The 20,512-nt window shown below is 37.5% G+C and overlaps 1 protein-coding gene and 1 long non-coding RNA gene across 6 annotated transcripts in view; both read right to left on the reverse strand.

The window, feature by feature from the left end:
- Nucleotides 1–6,783, reverse strand: part of RNF17 (ring finger protein 17) — a 44,761-nt gene extending 37,978 nt beyond the window's left edge. For 3 of the 5 annotated variants that reach the window (XR_011806497.1, XM_072032712.1, XM_072032710.1), the window contains exons 1-6: nucleotides 6,627–6,783; nucleotides 6,287–6,369; nucleotides 5,504–5,588; nucleotides 4,936–5,048; nucleotides 3,886–3,941; nucleotides 2,476–2,575 (exon numbers count right to left, since the gene is read on the reverse strand). Coding sequence is in view for 3 of the 5 variants with exons in the window: in XM_072032712.1 (XP_071888813.1) it covers nucleotides 2,476–2,575; nucleotides 3,886–3,941; nucleotides 4,936–5,048; nucleotides 5,504–5,588; nucleotides 6,287–6,358 (426 nt within the window). In the remaining 2 variants the exon portion in view is untranslated. Of the gene's footprint in view, nucleotides 1–2,475; nucleotides 2,576–3,885; nucleotides 3,942–4,935; nucleotides 5,049–5,503; nucleotides 5,589–6,286; nucleotides 6,370–6,626 lie in introns of those variants that run through there. The other 2 variants (XM_072032711.1, XM_038175490.2) reach the window with 2 other exon arrangements.
- A 10,748-nt stretch (nucleotides 6,784–17,531) lies between these two features.
- Nucleotides 17,532–18,932, reverse strand: LOC106015411 (uncharacterized). The gene is made up of 3 exons (XR_001187423.4): nucleotides 18,003–18,932; nucleotides 17,798–17,911; nucleotides 17,532–17,687 (listed from the first exon to the last, which is right to left on the reverse strand). It is a non-coding gene; the product is annotated as an uncharacterized lncRNA (long non-coding RNA).
- Between the last annotated feature and the right edge of the window lie 1,580 nt (nucleotides 18,933–20,512).

Raw genomic sequence — 20,512 nt, forward strand, 5'->3', positions numbered from 1 at the left:
TTGTGTTAAGAGGGCTGGCATTTTGCTAACTGATCATCATCAGTTGAAGATGCCTCAAAGAGTCAGGGCTAGTACTAGTAAAGTCTGTCGCTATTGGGAAACCCATTTCCATTAGATGTCTGTTAAGTTGCCTTTGGCAAATATCTTCATTTCTAAAGGGTTACTTATTAGTTAAGAAATACAAGCTAAAGAAAAATTAAAGCTCAAGTTTGAAAACCTGGAACAGTTCTGCCTCTGATCAAACAATCAGATAGGTGGATGAAAGTGCTGCCATAGCATTATCTTGAGTTTTTTTTGTTTTTTAAGATGCTTGTTAATACCTTCATCTCTAGAACAGATACACAACTAATGGAGCTGATCAGCTCAGATCAACTATGTCTCCTCTTCAAGAGAATGTTAAGAGCAGAAAATCCTCCAAGTATTATTCCTAGCACACTTAACCTCCAAGTTACAAGTTCCAACAACAACCAACCTGAAGACATAAAATATAAGGAGACATAAGGTTAAAGCACATGGAGTAACATATAACCCATCTACTTCATGGTTATCATTATGGTGACAATAAATAAATATCCTTTCAAAACATGGATATTGTGAGGAATGTTTTAACAATTCCAATTCGTGTCCATAAATTCGTGTCCATAAAGAATAATTCTGTTGGAATCCTGTCTGCCTCTGGGCCCTGCACTGGCAATTTAGTTCTTGAACCACAGATGCAGTGTGTCCCAGTCTCCCCCTCATTCTAGTCAATTTATCACGTCTTCAGAAAACACTCCTTAAATTTGTGAACCTGTTTGCTTTTGTTATTCCGGACTTCTATTTCTAACAGTTACAGCCTTTTTTCCTGTCTTCTTCGAGATTAACTTAACACTGCTATAGATGTGTCTGTGAATGGCTGGGGAAGAATGTTTTAATTACTCGTGAAGCATCAAATAAGAAAGCTGTTTGTGTTTGATGTCTGGGAGTTTCAGAACAACTGATAACAACTAGTGACTGTTATGAGATCCTTGGTATCTGGCCAGGGGGGCCAAGAGATTAAGAGGAAGAAAAAAGAAGCTGAAGGACGGTTGGGAGACAAGACCTGTGGAGAGTGTACAGAGAGTGTTCCATAAACTTGGAATAGTGCCGAGTAAGTACAAAGGGTGAGAGGAAGACTACGAGCCTTCAGCATGAAAGACCCCTAGAGACCCCCAGAGGAGACTGATGCGCATGCTCCAGTAGGAGGGACTGGACCCCGGAAGCTAATTATAATAATCTATTTTTTTAGAAGTAGTAATGAATATGTATTAGTCTAGGTGCATAAAAATCAGCTGCTTGATGTAACTGGTGTGCGTCCTGGTGGAGCAGAGACTCCCGGTGCACCCAGCGCTGTTTGCTTACCTCTATTCCTTTATATTCTTTTAATAAATCCTATTTTTTTATTTAATCCTAATTTGAATCCTGAGCCATTTATAACAGTATTCTCATAAAGTGATCTAAGAAGTGATCCTGCCAGACTTTGAAGTCACCAGCCACAAATAAAGTACCCTGGAGAAAATAATGGAAAAACACAAAAGCAAGCAGAAGTTCATCAAGATTAGACTATGATCTCAAGTTACTTTGATGGAAGTTGCTTTTCCATCCTTTGAACTCATGATGCGGACACCATTCTCAACTTTCTCAAACAGACAGCTTCTGTTCACGGAAGTTCAACTACCATCAAAGGACTGCTTATGACCTCAAACATGATATACTCTGAAGATGACTTCAGATGATTTGGTTTAGTATTTTATAAACATAATATATTGAAGTTTAAGATAACATGATTCAGATTTATTTCTGATAAATCTCCCAAAGATGTTCAGAAAAGAACAATTTTCACACTTTAACAGGCACTAACAAAAACTGTATTAGAAAACAAGCATATGCAATTAAGATACTTTCAAGGTAACCATACAGGAGAGTCTCCATGCAAGAACATGGGATTGGCAGAGGATGTTCCATTAATTCCCATTTTATTGGAACTTTAAAATATGCAACAAGCTAGCTTATTTGTTGCCTTGAACTTCACAAACCTCCTTCAGAAAGATCACGTTAGAAAACCTAACAATGTTTTCACAGATCCATTTGTCCCATCATGTTGCCTTGATAAACCACTAGACTGCTTTAAGGATGCCCTGCAGTTGTCCTCTATTTGAAAAGAAAACCCCAAAATCAAATACTGTGAAACTTTTTTTAAGTTCAAAACACCTGATTGTTCAGCTGGCTGTGCTGTCTTCCTCAGCTACAGCCTGGTTAGGTGTGAACAGCATTTTAAATAAAACGAACAAACTTCAGTCAAATTATTTTGTTAACACCATAGTTGTACATCAAACCCATACCAGAATAGAAGAATAGCACTTAATAGTTAAGGTTGCAGGTTTGTGTGTTTTAAGAAATGCAGTATTAATTATGCTTACAAAAAAAGTAACAAAAAGAAATTCAACGTTAACGCACCGTGTCTGCTGATGGAGCTACACCTGGTTTACAGCTTAGCCCACTATCTGAGGAAATCAGGCACTGAACACCTTTCTCTTCGGTGTTGGAACTGAAGGGCCTGCAAAACAGAACTTTAAGGAAAAACCCACCCACATAAAATAAAAACAAACTTCCCTGAAAGATGTTAATACACTATTTGAGCATTTCAGAATTTGTCATTAAGCACATGTGCACAACTGTTCTTAGAACAGTTCAGTTTACACGGTCATGTTCTAGACATACCTCATTCTTTTGAGAAGGTCCCTTCCTACCAGCATCACCTTGAAATTCAACTGTATCATCTATTTTAGCTTACAATTTATCTTACAAAAAAAGACAGGAACAAAAGCTTACAACACAGTAGTGATTTTTCACTCCGATGAAACTGAAATGCATGCCCATTAATATTCCAAGATTCACTTCTGTTGCCCATGTATTTTCTTTTAGCTATCCCATCAGGTATTAGGCTGTTTAAGTTCTTCTAGTACAAGGCAGATTATACCAAAACAATACAGGAAGCCTCTTAAATTCTGTTGTCTGGTCATACGGCTCTCTTGTGAAGTACATGGTAGCGGTAAACAGCTGTCAAGACCCTCACAAAAAAAGCCTGCAAAGAACAACTGAACTGCAGTAAGGAAGCAGCGTTGTTTCTTCTACAATCCACTTTGTTTGATGGACTGTGAGAGGACTTGGCAAACACTGCTGCACAGGCTGACACCCATACATGAAATCTTAAGTTTTATTTTGGTCAAGTTTAGGTGCAGATAAGATGGTAAGATGCATCAATCTCAAAATATTAATTCCCATGCATCCCTTACACTCATCTAACAAAACCCTAAGAATTACCTGGAACTATTTTTATATGAAGATGACTCTCCATGGCAACAACAGTCAGGGAAACACACCCTCTTTTAAGACTTCAAGTTCACATAGCCTAGATAGCTAAGTAAATGTAATACGACAATACCAAGGAACTTTGCCAGCATCTAATTTTGGTATTTCTGGTAATTGGTTACCTAAGCAGTAGGTGCAATGGTGCCAGTAGCAGCTGGAGATGCACTCTTATCACAGAGTTACCACGAACAGCCTTTAAAACCTTCAGTCCCAAGTACTTCAAGTTAAACCAAGCCTGTTTTTTCCCCCCTTTCAATGAAATACTACTCATATTTAGATGTTAGAAACACAGGAGGCCCTCAGTGCTTGTCTGATGCCCTCAATTAAGTTGTGTTTTGGTTGCACCAGGCAGCCATCCTGAGAACACATTGGTAAAGTTTGTTACATTAAAAAACAGAAGCAAAAAAATCAGCTGGAGAAATATTTCTGGAATTTCTTACTCAGTCAATTCCCACCCCAGTGTGGCATCTAACCACATTAAAAAGTTAGGCTTACCTTCCTAGATCTTCTGAGCTGCTACCACTCAATCCAAGTTTAACATCCAATTTGGGCTGAATTCAGAGGGAAGAGTAAAACAAATTCAAATACAGGGTAAAATCAAATTCCCACTGTAAACAGCCTACAAACCCCTTCTCACCTTCAGCAAACCACCCCTCACCCCACATATTCCAATAAGGCCAAGCTTCAAAACGAGCACTGTTGATCGAGCAACCTATTGTGCAACAAAACAGATTCCAAGCTGAAGTTTGTAGTCAATATATCCTTGCAGTAGTGTTTCTAGTAAATGGAATGGCAATTTCCTGTTTGCTCTTAGTACTTTTCCCCACTGTTACGCCAAACTAGTAAGTGCTTCCAGTATACTGCAACAGTGAACTTGATTTATTTTTCAGTAATTTTACTGAAATAACTTCAGTAGAGTTTAATGACTTGGTTTAATTACCTTGAATATTTGTGTTTTGCAATAGCAGCTGAATTTGAGTTTCACAATGGAAGCACCAGAATGGCCACACCCTACCTTTTAGATTACATTAAAAATACCTTGAAAAAAAAATGCAGTTTGTCCAAAATGGCATTAGGATGTTGTAACACAAAGTATTCACAAGCAGAGCAGTTTTCTTACGTTGAAAGAGAGAAACATTCATAAGGCACACGGTACTGTTCAAACAGAAATTGTCTTTTAGAGAAATCTTCTCTTCACTTGGGAACTGACAGGGAGAGTTTTTTAAATACACATTTATACCAATTCTTTTTTGCACATTTATGTGCAGATGAGAAGCTAGAATGGAGTCAGCAACAAAGGACAATAATTGTAAAACAAGTTTTTCTAAAACCAGACTTTGGACAACGGGTGAGCACTTCACAGGGATATTGCACTGCTGGAAATGCTAGCAAAGACTTGCTGGCAGAGCACAAGTCTACGAAGGGCACACACTTCTCTGACTGGAGCCAGGCTTCAGCCACTTTCCATAGAAGCCTAGAGAATTCTGTAATACCATTTTGGAGCACTGCAGTAATTTCAGAACAGAAAGATTTACATCAACCTACCTCTGTAGAAAAGGAACCAGAAAAATCAGTCTCTTCATCCCCATCACTGATCTCTACAACAGCAAGCACAGGTAACATTTGACTGTGAGTGTTTAAGCTGGAAGGCATCTTAACTGGTGACACAAAAATGAATACATGATCACTACAATAGTTTTCTACAAATACATTACATCAACAGTAAGCCCAGATATGTAGATATGAAAGTTTAGATAGAATTACAGAAATTTACCTACCTTTAATGATTTAGGGCATTATCTGCATGATATGTATGTTATACTGCTGCTACATGAGGGACAAGAAAACCACATGGAAAAAAAGGCAAAAAGGCAAAGAAAACACATTGAAAATGCGTAGCCATATTGCAGGAAAAGACAAATTTCATGAAGCCTCCATAGATACTAGATACTCAAGATTTTACAAACAACAAAGCAAAAAAAAGAAAAAAAATCAAATCTGGCAGCTTGTTTATTATCTTTGTGAGACCACCTGAAACTTGAGAAATCTGGAACAGTGAATATTGCACAACACAGAATTGCTGGCAATAGAAGTCAAGAACCAAAAATCTCACCTTTCACACTTGTATCATTTAATATACAACACAAGTCACTTCTGTGACTTTCTTCTGTTAAGTCCTCTTCCAGTATCTTAAGGCACTGCCTTCAGAAATAAAAGCAGAGGTTTAAAATCTTTAGAGACATAAACCAAACATGAATTCTAACTCCCAGCTCTTAGAACTAAGCTCACTCGCTTTTTACCAGATGACATTATGCAGAAAAAAAGATTCAGTTAATGAGACATAGAGCACTTGCACAGAACAATTATCCTCTTCTAACTCAAGGCAGATCATTACCTCCAACGATACTGAGTTTACTGCCCATGAAGGTGATACTGAAATTTTTAAGCGACCAGAACCAGTTTTCAGAGTCACTAGAACCACCGCTAACTGGCTATGTAACAATTTAAATCAATTTGTTTTATGTAGTTATTTAACCAACAGCATATTGAATGTATCAATGCCTTATTTACTTGTAAAATACCTAGATCAATAGAAGATATTGGTAACCTAATAAGCCAGTATTTGAAAACATCCCAAGAATCATTTAAAATGTCATTCCTTGAAACCTTTACCAAAATCTAAAATACTAAGAACTCTGAAACTCTAAATTCAACCTTTCCTTTCCCAAATTTTAAAACTTTATGCATGCCATTACTGTACATCTTCATACATAAAAACTCATCTGCAACAACACACGATTCAAACATTACTTCTATGCTTCTTCAGTGCTACTTCCTAAAAATTAGAGGCAGAACAGAAAGAACATGAAATCACTAGAGTAGTCTTAATGTTTACATGCCTTATAGCTTCCAATTTTCTTCTTGTAAGCTCCTCACCGCTGCCATCCATCGAGTCCTTTCTACTCATCGTGTACCTGACTTTAGAAGGAAAAAAGAAGAGAGAGACTTACTTCAACGTGCACATTACCTCACTTAACCAAATATAGATTACATCCCTTTGTAAGGATTGAAAGGAAAATAAGGAGACATGGAATTATCGTGAGGTGTGTTTGCCTCAGAAATCTTTTAAGATTAACAGAAGGCTGGTCCACCTGCCTCATGCTGCCCAGATACCCCACTAGACACACCCCAACCCTTACCAGTACGGGTTTCACAACCCTTTCCTGATGGTTTACCTGCAGGCACAGCCCCAACACGGCCGCCTTTCCTGCGAGCCCCCACCGCTTTATAACGGGACCGCACCGAGACCGCCAGACAACAACCTCCGCCACCTCACAGCTCCGACGCAACACCACCACACACTGCCCTTCCCGCGCCAAGATAGCGGCCCTCTCCGCCAATCAGCGAGCGTCTCGTCAGCCCGCCTGCCCCTTTCAGCCAATCACAGAGAGGCGGGGGGGGAGGGCGGTGCTCGCTGCGGCCCGGGCGGGCGGGCTCCGCCGCCATGTTCTTGCCTTGAGGCGAGGCAAGGCGGGGCTGTTGCGAAATGGCGTCCCAAGGGCTCGGCTGGTGACCGATTTTGAAAATGGCTTCTCCTTTTCTAGAAGCTTCGGGGTTACTTTATTCCAGATTTCTGTTTAATTCACCTATAGTAAAGTATAGTTAAACACACTGATATTCTCTCACAACTTTTAGACACTTTAAGTGCCAAATCATGAACTAAGCCAGCTGTCAAAGAAGCAGGTGTCCTAACAAGCTTTAGGTTATTCGAATCTTTGCACTGTTGGCACAGTAAATCTAGGTTCTACCGCAAGACCTTAACAGTGCTAAAAAAAAGTGTTTGTTAGGTTGGGGTTTTGACTCAAAAAGGCAAAATTCAAAAAGTGATGTGAAATTTGCTTAGTCTTTATTCACAATACAGACTAGTTCAATGGAAAAAAACAAATGAACATGAAGAAAGAATCAGTAAAGTTCAAAATTACCCAATTCTATGGTGCTAGCTCCTCAACTACTTTTAGTAAATTAATTAATTGAATACTCATACTTGAGTATGCTTTGCAGCATGACTTGGTTGAGAAGAACAGAAATTTCTACAAGTTATCCTTAAGTTGATTCAGCGCTTTCCCTCAGAAGCCCTCTTTGTTAACCAGGACCTGATTAAACTCAACGTTGTATGAAATTCTCATAGAGACTTGTAAAATTTTATAGCAGTGCCTCGTGTCCAGTCTGCATCTCTTTGCTGTGGTTTGGCCTACAGAAAATTTGTTTCTTGTAGATTTAGTAAGGCTGAAGGCTTCTAGGAGGTTGGGAGGGATATTTGTGTAAAGATCTTCAAGTCTAGGTCCTCCAAGTAGTGACTGATCCAGCAGTCTATAGTAAATTTGAACTGCAGACAGTGCATCAGTGAGGCTAACATTTATCACCTGCTACAAAGACACCAAAACCAGTTTATATTTCAATTTTGAATAAAGATTCCCAAATACATTCCCTTTCCAGACAGCTCCAGCAACATCACAAACTGCTGCCTTGACCCTGGGGTTTTCCGTGTGCTCCACCAGATCTGCTGGCCAGGGAACCTTGCATTAACCAGTCCCGCATCTCTTAACTCGCAGATGGCATCTTCTACACTTAGACTCGAAAAGTGGACTCTTAATAATTTCAACCCTGATTAGGTAGCCACCACCTTTTCATCAAGATTTTTCTACACTTGGTAAATAGCAAAGTGCATAAAAAATAAAGACGCATCACTGCAAGAACAAACTCACACGTATTACATCAAAAAGGCTGTGAGGCAGAAATGGGCCCTTAGATATTGTCAGATTTGTCAAGAAAAATACGATGCTGCTCACTGAAGAGGGCATTTGCCCAGTGAGGATACTCCCCAGGGAGGTAGATGACACCATTGAACAAATTAGGTTCAAACTTTCTTTAATACAAAAAGACCCACCCCTGCTGATTGTGCAGTCCCGGTTGCCATTTACCATCCTTATTGGGATGGTATTTTGAAACTCGATTACAACCAGCACTGAGAGGAGTCCATTGCAAAATTGCCCCACAACCTACATGACAGACTTTAACGAAGCATCCAGTCTCTATTAGGTGAACTCTAGTGGGTTGACATGTTTAATGGAAGTTACCAGGACTGAATAACAAATGTGACAGCTACCGATGGATTTCCACAGCTAGTACAGTGACTGCCATACCACAGCTGAATCAGTGGCAATGCTACAGACCTTGCAGATGTACCTCACCTAAAATACTCATCCCCAGCTTGTTCTCTGTGAGACTGCAAATCAGTATGTACAAGGCTGAAGTTGCACGTGTAATACAAATTCCTGTTACCAGTGTTTTTCAGAGTCAATCTCCAAAGTAGTTCTACAAAATATCAAAAGACAAGGATGAGAACTGAAATTCATATTTCTCCTTGACATCAAAATTCATAGACTCAATTTAGATACTGGTTCCATGGCATTTCATCATTTTTGCATCTTCAGTTAATTCATGTTTGACAGATGACAATTAACTCTCTCGTTTTCCGACCCACAGGAGCTAATCCCCCTCCTCCTGCACTGTAAATACCAGTTGTCTTTTCCCCTTTGATTGTCCAACCAATTATCTCAATGAAGTAAAAATCTTAGGAGTTTTCTCAGCTTCAGTTTAGCTTTGAAAATTGCTTCCTGTGTTTCAAAGGTGACAAAAGACTTGTGCACACAAGGTTTTGTTTTTATGTTCCATAATCTAAGCTAATTCCTGCTTAAAAAAAATCCTCTATTAATGCTACCTAAGAACATTGTGAATAATGACTGAAGTGTAAAATGTAGGGTAGGTGATGACAGACTTGTTTTGAATGTAGCTGAGAAAAGGAAACTATAGGAAAGATTATCTGAGTTAAAGGTCTAAATGAAATTTTAAACCAGCAGTGTCTAAGATTGTCTAGAAAGTAGCCTAACTGTCTCTGATGAGAAGCCTAATTAGTCCTAATTAGCTCTTTGGCGGGATGATAGTGCATCCTTGCTTTTATTTTTAGTTGCATTTAACAAATGAATGAACAATAGCAACAAATGCTCATGATAGTTAAGATTTTTCTGCTAATTAGTTTTAGTATATTTTTACTATTTTCTGCTGCTAGCTAAAATTCATAACATATAGCCATGCATACTATTCTCTACACCTCCCCCCACAAATTACAAGGAATTATAAAATATATACATACATGTTATTCTATCTATCATGCGTGTATTGTTTGTATCTTTGTCAAAATATACATACAGTGACCAAAAGCTGCACCCCTTCAGTTTTAGGTTCATACCACTCTGAGAATCTGATCACAAGAATGGCGATTTGGTTTAATATTTCAGAAAAGACCACAGTAAACATACAGAAAAGAATGGAGATTTTCTGTCTGTGCCACCAGCTATTGAGAGAACATTACCATGGTTTCTGGATTTTACAAGATAATATTTAAAATTCATTGCAAAACGTCAGTGCTTCTATTTGGGAACCACGAGATGGCAGCATGGATCAACCATGGGTGTGCTCACCGGTCCTGATGCCTTCATTTGTGTGATCTCGGCCGCTTCTGTAGCTTTGTCTATAGCAGAAAGGACACTGTATTGCAAAGACAACACTGAATAGACTGTCTTCGGTGTGAACAGCATAGTTATATTTTAAAATCATCGTCAAATATGGGTTGAAAATGCATATATATTCTGTAGATCAGCTTCCCAGCCAGGAACACGTAGCAGTTTTTATTTCTTCAAATGCATCCTTTTTTTCTCTTCCTCTACATCTTTCCCTTTCTCCAGAAGAGTTTCTGCTTTCAAAATTTAACCATTAAATGCACTAAAAATGGACTCTTTAGACTCCTCTTTTTTTTTTTTTTTTTTTTTTTTTTTTTTTCATTCTGCAAATATGTGTCTGAATTAATTGGTATGTGTAATCATTGGATTTTTTTCTGTAGTACATCCATGTGATTACATGGTAAGTAGAAAAACAGTTTTCCCCTAAATGTTATGGGAGGGGCTGCACTTGTGTTAAAAGAAGAAAGGGGACCCTCTATCTTACACTAGAAAGGGTCAAAAGCAGTGTTTGTAGGTAGTAGATGTGCAGGTTTATTGGAAGTAGAATTTCGTCAATGATTTCATAGGATTAACAATTGAATTGTCCAGTTTCTAAGGTTTACACAAGCTAGACAAATAATCTTAAAACACTGTGGTCTAACAGGAAGACACTGGTACATGAGGGAGTGCACTGTACTTGCTCTCAGCTCCTCACCCACAGTTTCTGGCTCATAATATTTTTCTGAAGTATCCCAGGTTTAGGTTATTTATACTATAAAAGCAATCAGGCTTTTCAAGAGCATCAGGCATTTTGTTAGCCAGTATGTACATATTAGTGATTTTTAAACTGACCCAATTTGCATAATTTCTGCTGTAACGCTATGGTTAGTATTTTCTTCTCTGAATCTTCTCCTATCATTATAAGTAGTTAATTTTCTACGACAGTATGAGCTGGCTACTGTCATTCTAGTAAAAGTTTATGTTTACTCATCTTCAGCTAATGTGTTGATCTCATCACTGTGCCTAAAATGACTTTTTATGACTGGTTAAGGTTGATTGAAACCTATGCTGTTTCTGAAAAGGCGTTCCTGGCCTTTTTCTGGTCCCAGGTGTGTGTTTACTCTTCCCCTGTGTTACCACTAGTGCTTCTGGCCATGAAGTGAGTTGGATCCATTCCACTTCATGCACACATCCTTGCATTTAACCATGCAGTCAGTGGCTGTTCTTACATGGGCATTTCCTCATAGTAGCTGTTACTCATTGCTTACATTCAGAAGCTACTATTTATCTGATTCTCTACTCATGAATTCAGTTGCAGAGTGTGGCATCAGTACTGAAGTGAGGCTGCTTTCATTACATTTTTTTGTTGTTCTTTCTTACAACTTGTAAGAAATTTGCCAAATCTGTCTTCAGATATATTCATAGTTAAAATATTACATGAAAATTCATAGGTATCAAAGATCTTGATGAAAAGTATTACTGTGATTTTTGTAACACAACTTTTACATTTGAAGCAAGCTCTCATCCTCTAATACTCATCTTTCAAGCTTTTAAGTGCGACTGTTCCACTGTCCTTGTTTAAGCTCCAGATGCTTTGCTGTGCAGGGAAGTGGCAGAGGTTGGACTGTGAGTGAGCTCTGCCTCTTGTGTTCAGTTGCTGACTTCGGGAGCCCAGCAGAGGTGAGGCTGTTGCAGCTCTGTGCCTCCAGGTCCAGCCACCAGCAAGGCTGAGCACATATTCCCAATTTTATTTACTTTTATTGAAAAGACTATGACCACGTAGCATGAATAGAGAAAAGATAACTGGAAATAAAGACTCCATAAACAAGTAGAAGACATTTTTCTGACTTCAGCTTTCAACTTCTGAAACACAGCATTTTCTAGCAAGGCAGAGAGTTGGGCCCTAATATAGAACTCAGTATCACAGAGAGAGACTGCTGTATTCTGTGAGGTCTGACTGAAGGCTTTTGTAGGCACTGAGCTTTATCTGGGGGCTTTTCAATTACATTTATGAGTATGTAGATGTCTAAAAGATGTTGACATCTTTCTGAAACGCGTGTTATAGATCAGCCACTCTTACGCTCACAGAAAATGAAATTCTGTCTCTAGGCAAACCAAGTTTTCTCTTTGATTTCAAAATCTTAAAGAAACTTGGTTTCCCAGTATTTATTTTTTTTTTATATCTGAGATTCTTCTTCATGAAATATTCTTTTTAGTCAAAATCTTTGGAATATAAATTACTGTTTAGTTAGTACAGAATAGAATGTGTATGTATGTTCTTAGGTTCTAAACACATAGCTGAGAGGAGCATGCTGGTGAGTAGGCTTGTAATTTGTTTTTACTCAGTCATATAACGTATCTTTAAGCTGCTCCTTTATCGTTGAGATGATTTTAAAATATAGCTCTAAAAATACTAAAGGTACACAGAGCCTTCAGGAAACTTTACTAGAGCCTAAGGAATAGCAGTATTTGAATAACATGTGAACCCAACACTGACAAATGCAAAGCAACGCTTTTTGGAGACAAATATTTCAACTGCATACATGCTTGTGTATTCCAGAACAACCAGAAGCTCTCCAGGAAAGAAAAAAAATAACACCAAACAACAAAGCATGGCTCTGTGCAGCTGCTTTCTGAAACCAAGTGGGATGAGAGACTACATTAATGGTGTTTCCATAGTCTGTGGAATATAATGTTGCAGAAAATATTGTAATGCACCATGCTGAGAAGACTGCATGTAGTTTTGACTGCCATAGATCTGCTCATGCATGGAGGAACAACTCGAGCCATGTTTCACACAGCTTGTTTGCAAGACAGTGAAGACACAGTAACCTGGGCAACCAGATGGTCTGGTTTACAGTCCACAGTGAAGCTTGCAGTGTTGTCTTTTTTTTGTGTATTACTGTCCAAACTAACTGGATCCAGGGTAGTTATACGCAAATTGTAACCACATGCCACACTGTAGCATGTTTGTTTTTCAAAGATGAAAATTATTAGCTAGTCAAATTCAGAGGTCTTGGAGGCAAAGGCTTAAGAGAAACATAACCACTCTGTTATGTCTGTGTGGTCTCTTCTTCTATCAGTAGAGATTCTGTATGAAAAACATGCTAGGAGGGAGATTTGGTCATAACATGCGCTGCAAATTCGTGTGCTAAGGCTATGAGTAGTCAGAATGACTCACCTGAAATGGGCAGAGAAAATATTTATTCTGTTTTCCTTCAAGGTCTTTCTGGTCAACATCTATGCATTATACACCATGATGGAGTCTGAGATAAATGCCATGATCTGGTCCTATGATTAAGAGAACAAACATTGACTGGGATAGTAATACTGGTTTTATTTGTGAAAATGGGAAGAATGTGAGATACAAAGCTGTGCCAGGGGAGGTTCAGACTGGACATTAGGAAAAATTTCTTTACCATGAGGGTTGTCAGAACAGGACAACCTGGAACAGGCTGCTTAATGATACAGTTGATGCCCCTTTGTAGGTGGAATTACCCTAGAGACACGGTTCTGCCATGACCTTCATCCAGTAAGCTATATGCCTAACTTTAGGACTATTAAAATTTTTCTTCAATCAGTTTGCATCTTTGAAGCCAAAAGGACTATTCATATCTCTAGGCTAGGTATTCATGTTTAAATATCTTGTTTAGCAATGATTTTTGTATAGTGTACCTGATTTTCATTTCATTAGTTAGTTTGTTTGTAAAGGCACATTCAGGATCTGGAACTGTGATTATAAATTTGTGAATCTCACTTTTGTTTTTAATCAGTTTCTGGGCATTTCCCAGTTTTGATTTTCATGTTGTAAAGGCTGAGGTTAGGCACATCACAGGAGATGCTAGATGAAAGACCTGAATATGAGAGCAGGTCAAATACCATGGGGAAGCTGAAATTCTGTTAGTCTCAGTGCATTTGGCTCTATCTATTGGGGATGAGACTTACCAGATACTACATGTGACATCAAATCTGTCAGCTCCCCTTACTTCCCTTTTGGATTTTAGTAGTTCCTATTTCAACAGTCAATGGTGCTAGAGCTGGTGCTGTATACACTCTTACATATATAGTTTTCAAACAGAAACTGTGTCAAGTTTTCATTTGTTTTAATTTGTGGGAGACTGACCATTGTAAAATCAATGTGAGAGCATAAAAGGAAACTTTCCTTAGTAGGAAGAACATCTCTAAGAACAATCTGAACACGTGATGATACATGTTTTCATCTCTTGAAGCAACCAGAAAATTAAAAATTCTTAAAGTTAAAATTGTCCTGTATTTTTCAGAGTCTGAAATGAGGATTCATTTGGACGAATGCTTTTGCATTATTAATTAATTCTCAATTTCTTCAATAAATATAATGGTGTCTTTATTCATGCATGGATTTGCTTTTGTAGAGGACTAAATTGTGAGAAGATTATAGGAATCACACCTATGAAAGATGAAAGTATCAGCAGTACTCTTTCAGTCTTTGTACAGAAAGAGAGTTTCAGCAGTTCAAGATGCAAATATGCAACGAGGCTCCCTTCACAGCAGATTGTTCAAAATACGATTTACCATGTGCATAAGCTTCTCAGACATCACACTGGGCTGCTCAGTTTTGGACTCTCCTGCTGGAATTCTCTGGAAGTCAAATCCAGCAGCTTCTTTGTCTATTATAACCAACACACATAAAATAGTTGATTTCTTAATAAGGCATTTAGAGGATTTACTAGTTAGGATTCTTCATATGCATTGAAAATGGGGATTGATGAAGGGAGGGTAAGGACTATTCCAATGGTTAATAAAGTTGTGTCTGATGGTTTTGAGATTGGATGTTGAAACTCCTGAACTGAGAGTTCAGTACAGTAATCCTCCAGTAACTCCTTGTATGACCTCGGACAAGTTAGTTATTCTGTCATCAACTCCCCTTGCATATTTCGTCTGTTTTGTGATGTTTTGTCCAAAACTGTGGACAAAGGAGTTGGATGGTTAGTAGGAGTGGTAATACCCATGGGAAATAGCACATAATTCTGGCTCTAAATTCTGTTGCTTTACCAATAGTTGTGATGTTGCTTAACTGAACAGGATTACTTCCCTGTTCCACACCCATTCCAATCCCTGGCATTGTAATTACTATCAATTCTGCCTATGCTAGGAAAAGTATTTATGTGTTTTACTACAAGGTAAAGTTCTTAAGGTTTTTGTGTTATTCATATGTAAAGAAAAAAACAATGAGTAATGGAATCAATGACAAAAGGAAAATGAGAATTTAAAGAGACTGCTAGGCAAGTGAGACATATTCTCAGGACTGAGCGCATTTTAATTTTAAATCTGTCACACCCTACATAAAGTGTATTAAAAACACAATGAACACTATGTTTGTGGTCCCAGAGAAAGCTATGAGTGCATGCCTCCTGTACCTACTGTTCCCAGAAATGATCGCTGTATTGTTCTTTTTTTGGGTGCACATCTGCTGTTTGAGTGTTGCTACTGTGTATACAGCATATGGGAATTAACACACCGAGAGCTTTTGTTGAATCCAAAAAAAAAATCTGTATTTTAAGTTTCACTTTCAAAGTACAATAAGAGAACATGAACAGAAATTCTCTTTGTTTACCTTGGCTGGTACTAATGGCTGCTTCCTTTTTCATGTAGCTGTCTGCCATTGTTTTTTTTTTCTTTCTTTCTTTTTTTTTTTTTTTTCTGGAATATTGATTGAAATATATGGTTAATAACTTTTATTTGTGTATAAAACTATTGTTTAGTACATTCATATGATGCTGAGCATGAAATTGAGGTTCATAATTGCTATACAGAACATAAAAGGAAAAATGACTCCAAACCATGAGCAGGAACATACTCTTGTTCTTTGCAGTTGAAGTCAGAGATAAAGATCACTGTGAATGATTAGAAATATACAGATATTTCCATTGGGAAAGGCTTACATGGGCTATAACTCTGCAGTTTAGGATGGATGTCGCTGAAGGAACAGAGTATGTGATAGTTTTTTGTAGGAAGGCATGATTGCTCATTCCTTCTAAGTAACATAAGAACCAGAAGGGACGTGATGAAATGATCAAGTGACAGACTTACATTAAGCAAGAAGTACTTTAGAAAACAATCCATAAGTTAACAATAAAAATTAGTTCCTACAGATGAATAAATGTATTAAAATACTATCAGTCAATTTTATGGTCTGCGAATTAGACCAGAAGAACTATTAGACAGGATGATACAGACATAATCTGTCATAGCTCTTTTAGTCTCTATGTCCCGATAGCTAGAGAGTCTACTAAAAGAAGCATCATTCCACTCTTGCCCATATTTATGTTTTTGCTCTAACCAACCATTTATGGCCAAAGCAAGACATAAGGCCACTTTAACTAATTGTCTTTTGGTATGGACCAGTATATCTTTGCTTTTATTTCCATACCAATAGATTCTAACCCTGGTGATCAAATGAAGGCCTAATAAAAATTTAATATTGTAGAGTGATAATGGCACACAGTGCCTGTCTTTTTGGAGAACTACATCCAACCACAGCAAGATGATTCAGCATGCATAACATTAAACTTGTACACGCTTATTTCAGATACATGATTAGCTTTTCATGTATGTTTTAAATCCATTTATGATAACAGTATTTAAGTAGTTGTACATAATCTATTTGATAGCATGAGTAAAATACGTTTTGAGTGAAAAAATCCCAATTAAAATTTTGGTTGATGCCTTAACTTTAGCAGCGATGACACTGTTTGGACTGGGAATGGCAAAAAACTTCTCTTTACACGAAGATACAATCCTTCCACTGTAGTCTGATGGAGAGCAGTGAGAAATTTTGAAGAGCAGTTGAAGTACATGCCTACACGTCCTATAGCAGGCATTCTGGCACCTTAATTCAGACAAGAGCTTGTTTGTGAATACGTATCACGTGTCTCAGATTTGTACCATTCCAGAGAATATTTAACGAGAATTTATGACATACATTAATCACGAGACAAAAACCTCAAGATTTTCCAGTGTCTGTTTGTCTTGTGTGAAGGTAAGGCTTTGCTGGATTTTCTCTCCATGTTGCTTTCTCCATTTCTACAGTCCCACTTGTCAGGTTGAAATAATATGTGGAAGCTCTTCCCTCTAAATCACATATATTCCAGGACTCACTGGATTTCTAAACGGAAAATGCAAAACCTGTTCTTCCAAACTGAACCACATACACAGCCAGATTGGAGCACAGAGAAGTGGCTGGAACAAGGAGAAAAGCAAACCCAAGCTTTTCAAGCAGGCCTTGATTAAAATAATGGAAAATACTAGGAAATCAGAAATGCTAGGAATTCCTCTGAGTACATTTCCATGTACAAAGGGGCTCAGTCACATTCCAGGCAAAGCTGATCAGTTCATCCCTGGCCAGTTTTTTTCAGTCTTCCCAAACAGGTCACCAACAGTTCTGGATACATTTAGAACCCCAAGTCAAGTTGTTTTTATCCTGGAGTTGCTAATGAATCCAAGAAAGAGCCTAAAGTTTGGCTTGAAAGTTTATGCCTTTTTAATTTAATTTAATTTTATTTTATTTTATTTTATTTTATTTTATTTTATTTTATTTTATTTTATTTTATTTTTATTTTTTACTTCTTTTGGGTCAAGAGCTCTTAAAAACCATCCTTCCCAGACAGAGTTCTGTGTGGTCTGTTCAGTTGTGGCGTGTCATTAAGAGGTTGGTTCAGCAGTTTCTGGATGTGGACTTGAAGGAAGATTATTGCCAAACTGAAAGAAATGAGATATGAAAGAAAACACTAAGGAGAGAAAATCTGATAAAAAATGTATTAATCCCTGCCCAAAATACTCTGTTGAAAATTTTACCTGGTTTTATTTACCTTGTTTATTTTTTTCTGCTAACGTAGCAGTAGAAGCTCTTCTTAGGACTGATAAGAGTTTGTAAATTTTGTTAAGACTTGAGGCTAATAAGAACATTGTATTTTCCAGGTTCCCTGTAGTAATATGAAAAGGTTTGGCTTCAAAAGGAGTATCAACTTTTATAGATAATCCGGTTAAACTATGTCGTTCTGCATTATAACCTACCTCAGGCTGGGAAAAAGTAAAGATGGCAAAACAACAGCATGGCTTCATCAGATTCCTCCTGGAAGATTCACAATGACATCACAAGAAATGTTTTGAAAACATTTACAGGCCCTACCTGTGAATAAGTTGGCAAGAATGACATAGGACCCAGGGAAGAGCAGATTACCGTCTCTCTCCTACTTGTGATCATGTCTGCAACCCTAGCAGGCATTTGTTTTCCACCTCAAGAGTCAGTTTATAAGCACATGGATTCCTAGACGTTTGCAATGTGGACATGATTCATTGGACCATTCTCTTCTAATTAGTGAAGAGGAACAGGCACTTTTAGAATACTGGTCTCTGACTTCTCAAGGAGATGTTTAAAGCAAAGCAGATGAGTCACACTGCCTATCCTTCTCTGTTGACCATAATGGGAACTTGCAGAGACTAGCTGAGATAGAGACATCTACATTACAAACTTCAGCTGAATCCCACCCAAATGATTCTGTCTATTAATATGCCTAGAAAAGTTTTCTCTTCAGTCCAACCTGTATAAGTTCTCAGGCATTCTGTCCATGCACATTAACCATGTACTAGACTGAGGATTTATTAATGCTTCCTGCTTGACTGAGAGAAGACGAAAGTGTAATTATTTACTACACATGAAGGTTTGAAGAAGTGTGCAGAAAGTGCATTTTTCATGCTGCTGCATTAAAGAGACCATCCCCATGCTCCTGAATTCACATTTTTATCCACCCTGGTGGCAGACTTCAGATCTAGTTGAGCTCTTATAAAAATTTACTGTTTTTTTTTTTTTTTTCCCCCCCACAAATAAAAGGGATTGTGGTGCCATTACTGGTTTTTCTTCATCCAGGTTAACAACTACAGCCTACACCGTAAAATGTATTTGCAAATTTCTGTAAATTGAATTAACATATCTGCAGTTCTAGAAACATTCAATTAGATTAATAATATTAACTGAAATTACATGTCACCCTTTTTCCAAGATTATACAAATGAGTGCAGTCAGCTTTTATTTTATTTTATTTTATTTTATTTTATTTTATTTTATTTTATTTTATTTTATTTTATTTTATTTTATTTTATTTTATTTTATTTTATTTTATTTTTTGTTTGTAGCTATTGCTATAATTAGTTGATAAAGGTTTAAGGCAAACAATAAATAAAAAGCCATTGATAAGAAAAAGCTTGTTTGTGTTTTTCTAATAAAATACAGCATTTACTTACTGATGATTCAAGTGGCAGGTTACGTAAACATTTCTATTTCTGATCCTTTTAAGGCTTTTGTCTTTGACTATTAAGTGTTTTGTAGGGGAAAACATGATCACCATGTCGGCAATCTGCCTAGGATTTCAGAATGGCATGAAAATAAATAATTACACACAATGAAAACATTTAGGATATTACATTGCAATCATTTCATATCACTGGCAGATGTATTTCAGGAAGAAAAACAACATTACATAAAGTCTAATGGTACAGTAAACAAAGGGATTTAAAGACTGATGGATATTGCTCTCTTCTTTCCCTAGGATAAAGTATCAACTGTAATACTTTGAAATTAAGTTTTCTTTCTTTTTTTTTTTTTTTCTTCTTCTCCACAACAGAAATCTGCAGGTGGCTGGTAATAACTAATAAGACTTTGGCAATCTGTAATAGCTGTTATTGGGAAGAGTAAGCTAGAGGGACCAGAAAACCTAGTTTCATAGAGGGATTTCCCCTGAGATCACCTACCTGGATTTGTAAACATGGTACCTCAAACACCTGCATAATTATTATGAGGAGGAAGAAGGCTACTCAGTTCCACGTTCCAGGTTCCAGGCTTGAATAATACAGTGTCTGTAGTATTCATAATTAAATAAGTGTCTGTAGTATTCAGAATCCGAATGCAGCTTTTATTGCCCCTTTATTTATTTCTTTTGTCCTTGCTCTGACTACAATGCTAATACTGGCTTGAACTTCTGCCCAGAAGGAAAGGTTGAGTTATACACTGCATCAAAGGAGGAAGTGAAAATAATCATTAAGCTGCAAGATGACCTCATTTAATGTAATTAATCTGCTATGTTAAAAATGGTTTAGACATTTTTGATTTTCAGAAGTGCCACATTTCCACAAGGCACTAGCACTTTCACAAAACAATTCCTATGCCCATATATACATGTACATGAGATCATAAGCTTTTGATAGGTCATATGGAAGTTTACTGGTTTCTGTATTTTTAAATATTTAGCTTGCCCTGAGATCTTGTAAGCTGGATCTACTCAAAAACAAACAAACAAACAAAAACACTTGAAGACCTTTTTAAACAAAGTTCAGGAGTTGTTACAGCCTTGTTTTCTTGTGCTTGAAACCCTTTAAGTAAGGAGTGTGTCACTCCAGTGGATCTTCTGTGTGAACCTGCTGTTGTAGCAAAGGTGTTCCCTGGGCCTCTCCCACTTGGATAGCTGCGTGAGCTCTGTGAACTATTGAATGAGTGATGCAAGGTCTGTTTTCAGATTGATTTTAGCCTG

The sequence above is a fragment of the Anas platyrhynchos genome, chromosome 1 (genome assembly GCF_047663525.1).
Source record: "Anas platyrhynchos isolate ZD024472 breed Pekin duck chromosome 1, IASCAAS_PekinDuck_T2T, whole genome shotgun sequence".
NCBI lineage: Eukaryota > Metazoa > Chordata > Aves > Anseriformes > Anatidae > Anas > Anas platyrhynchos.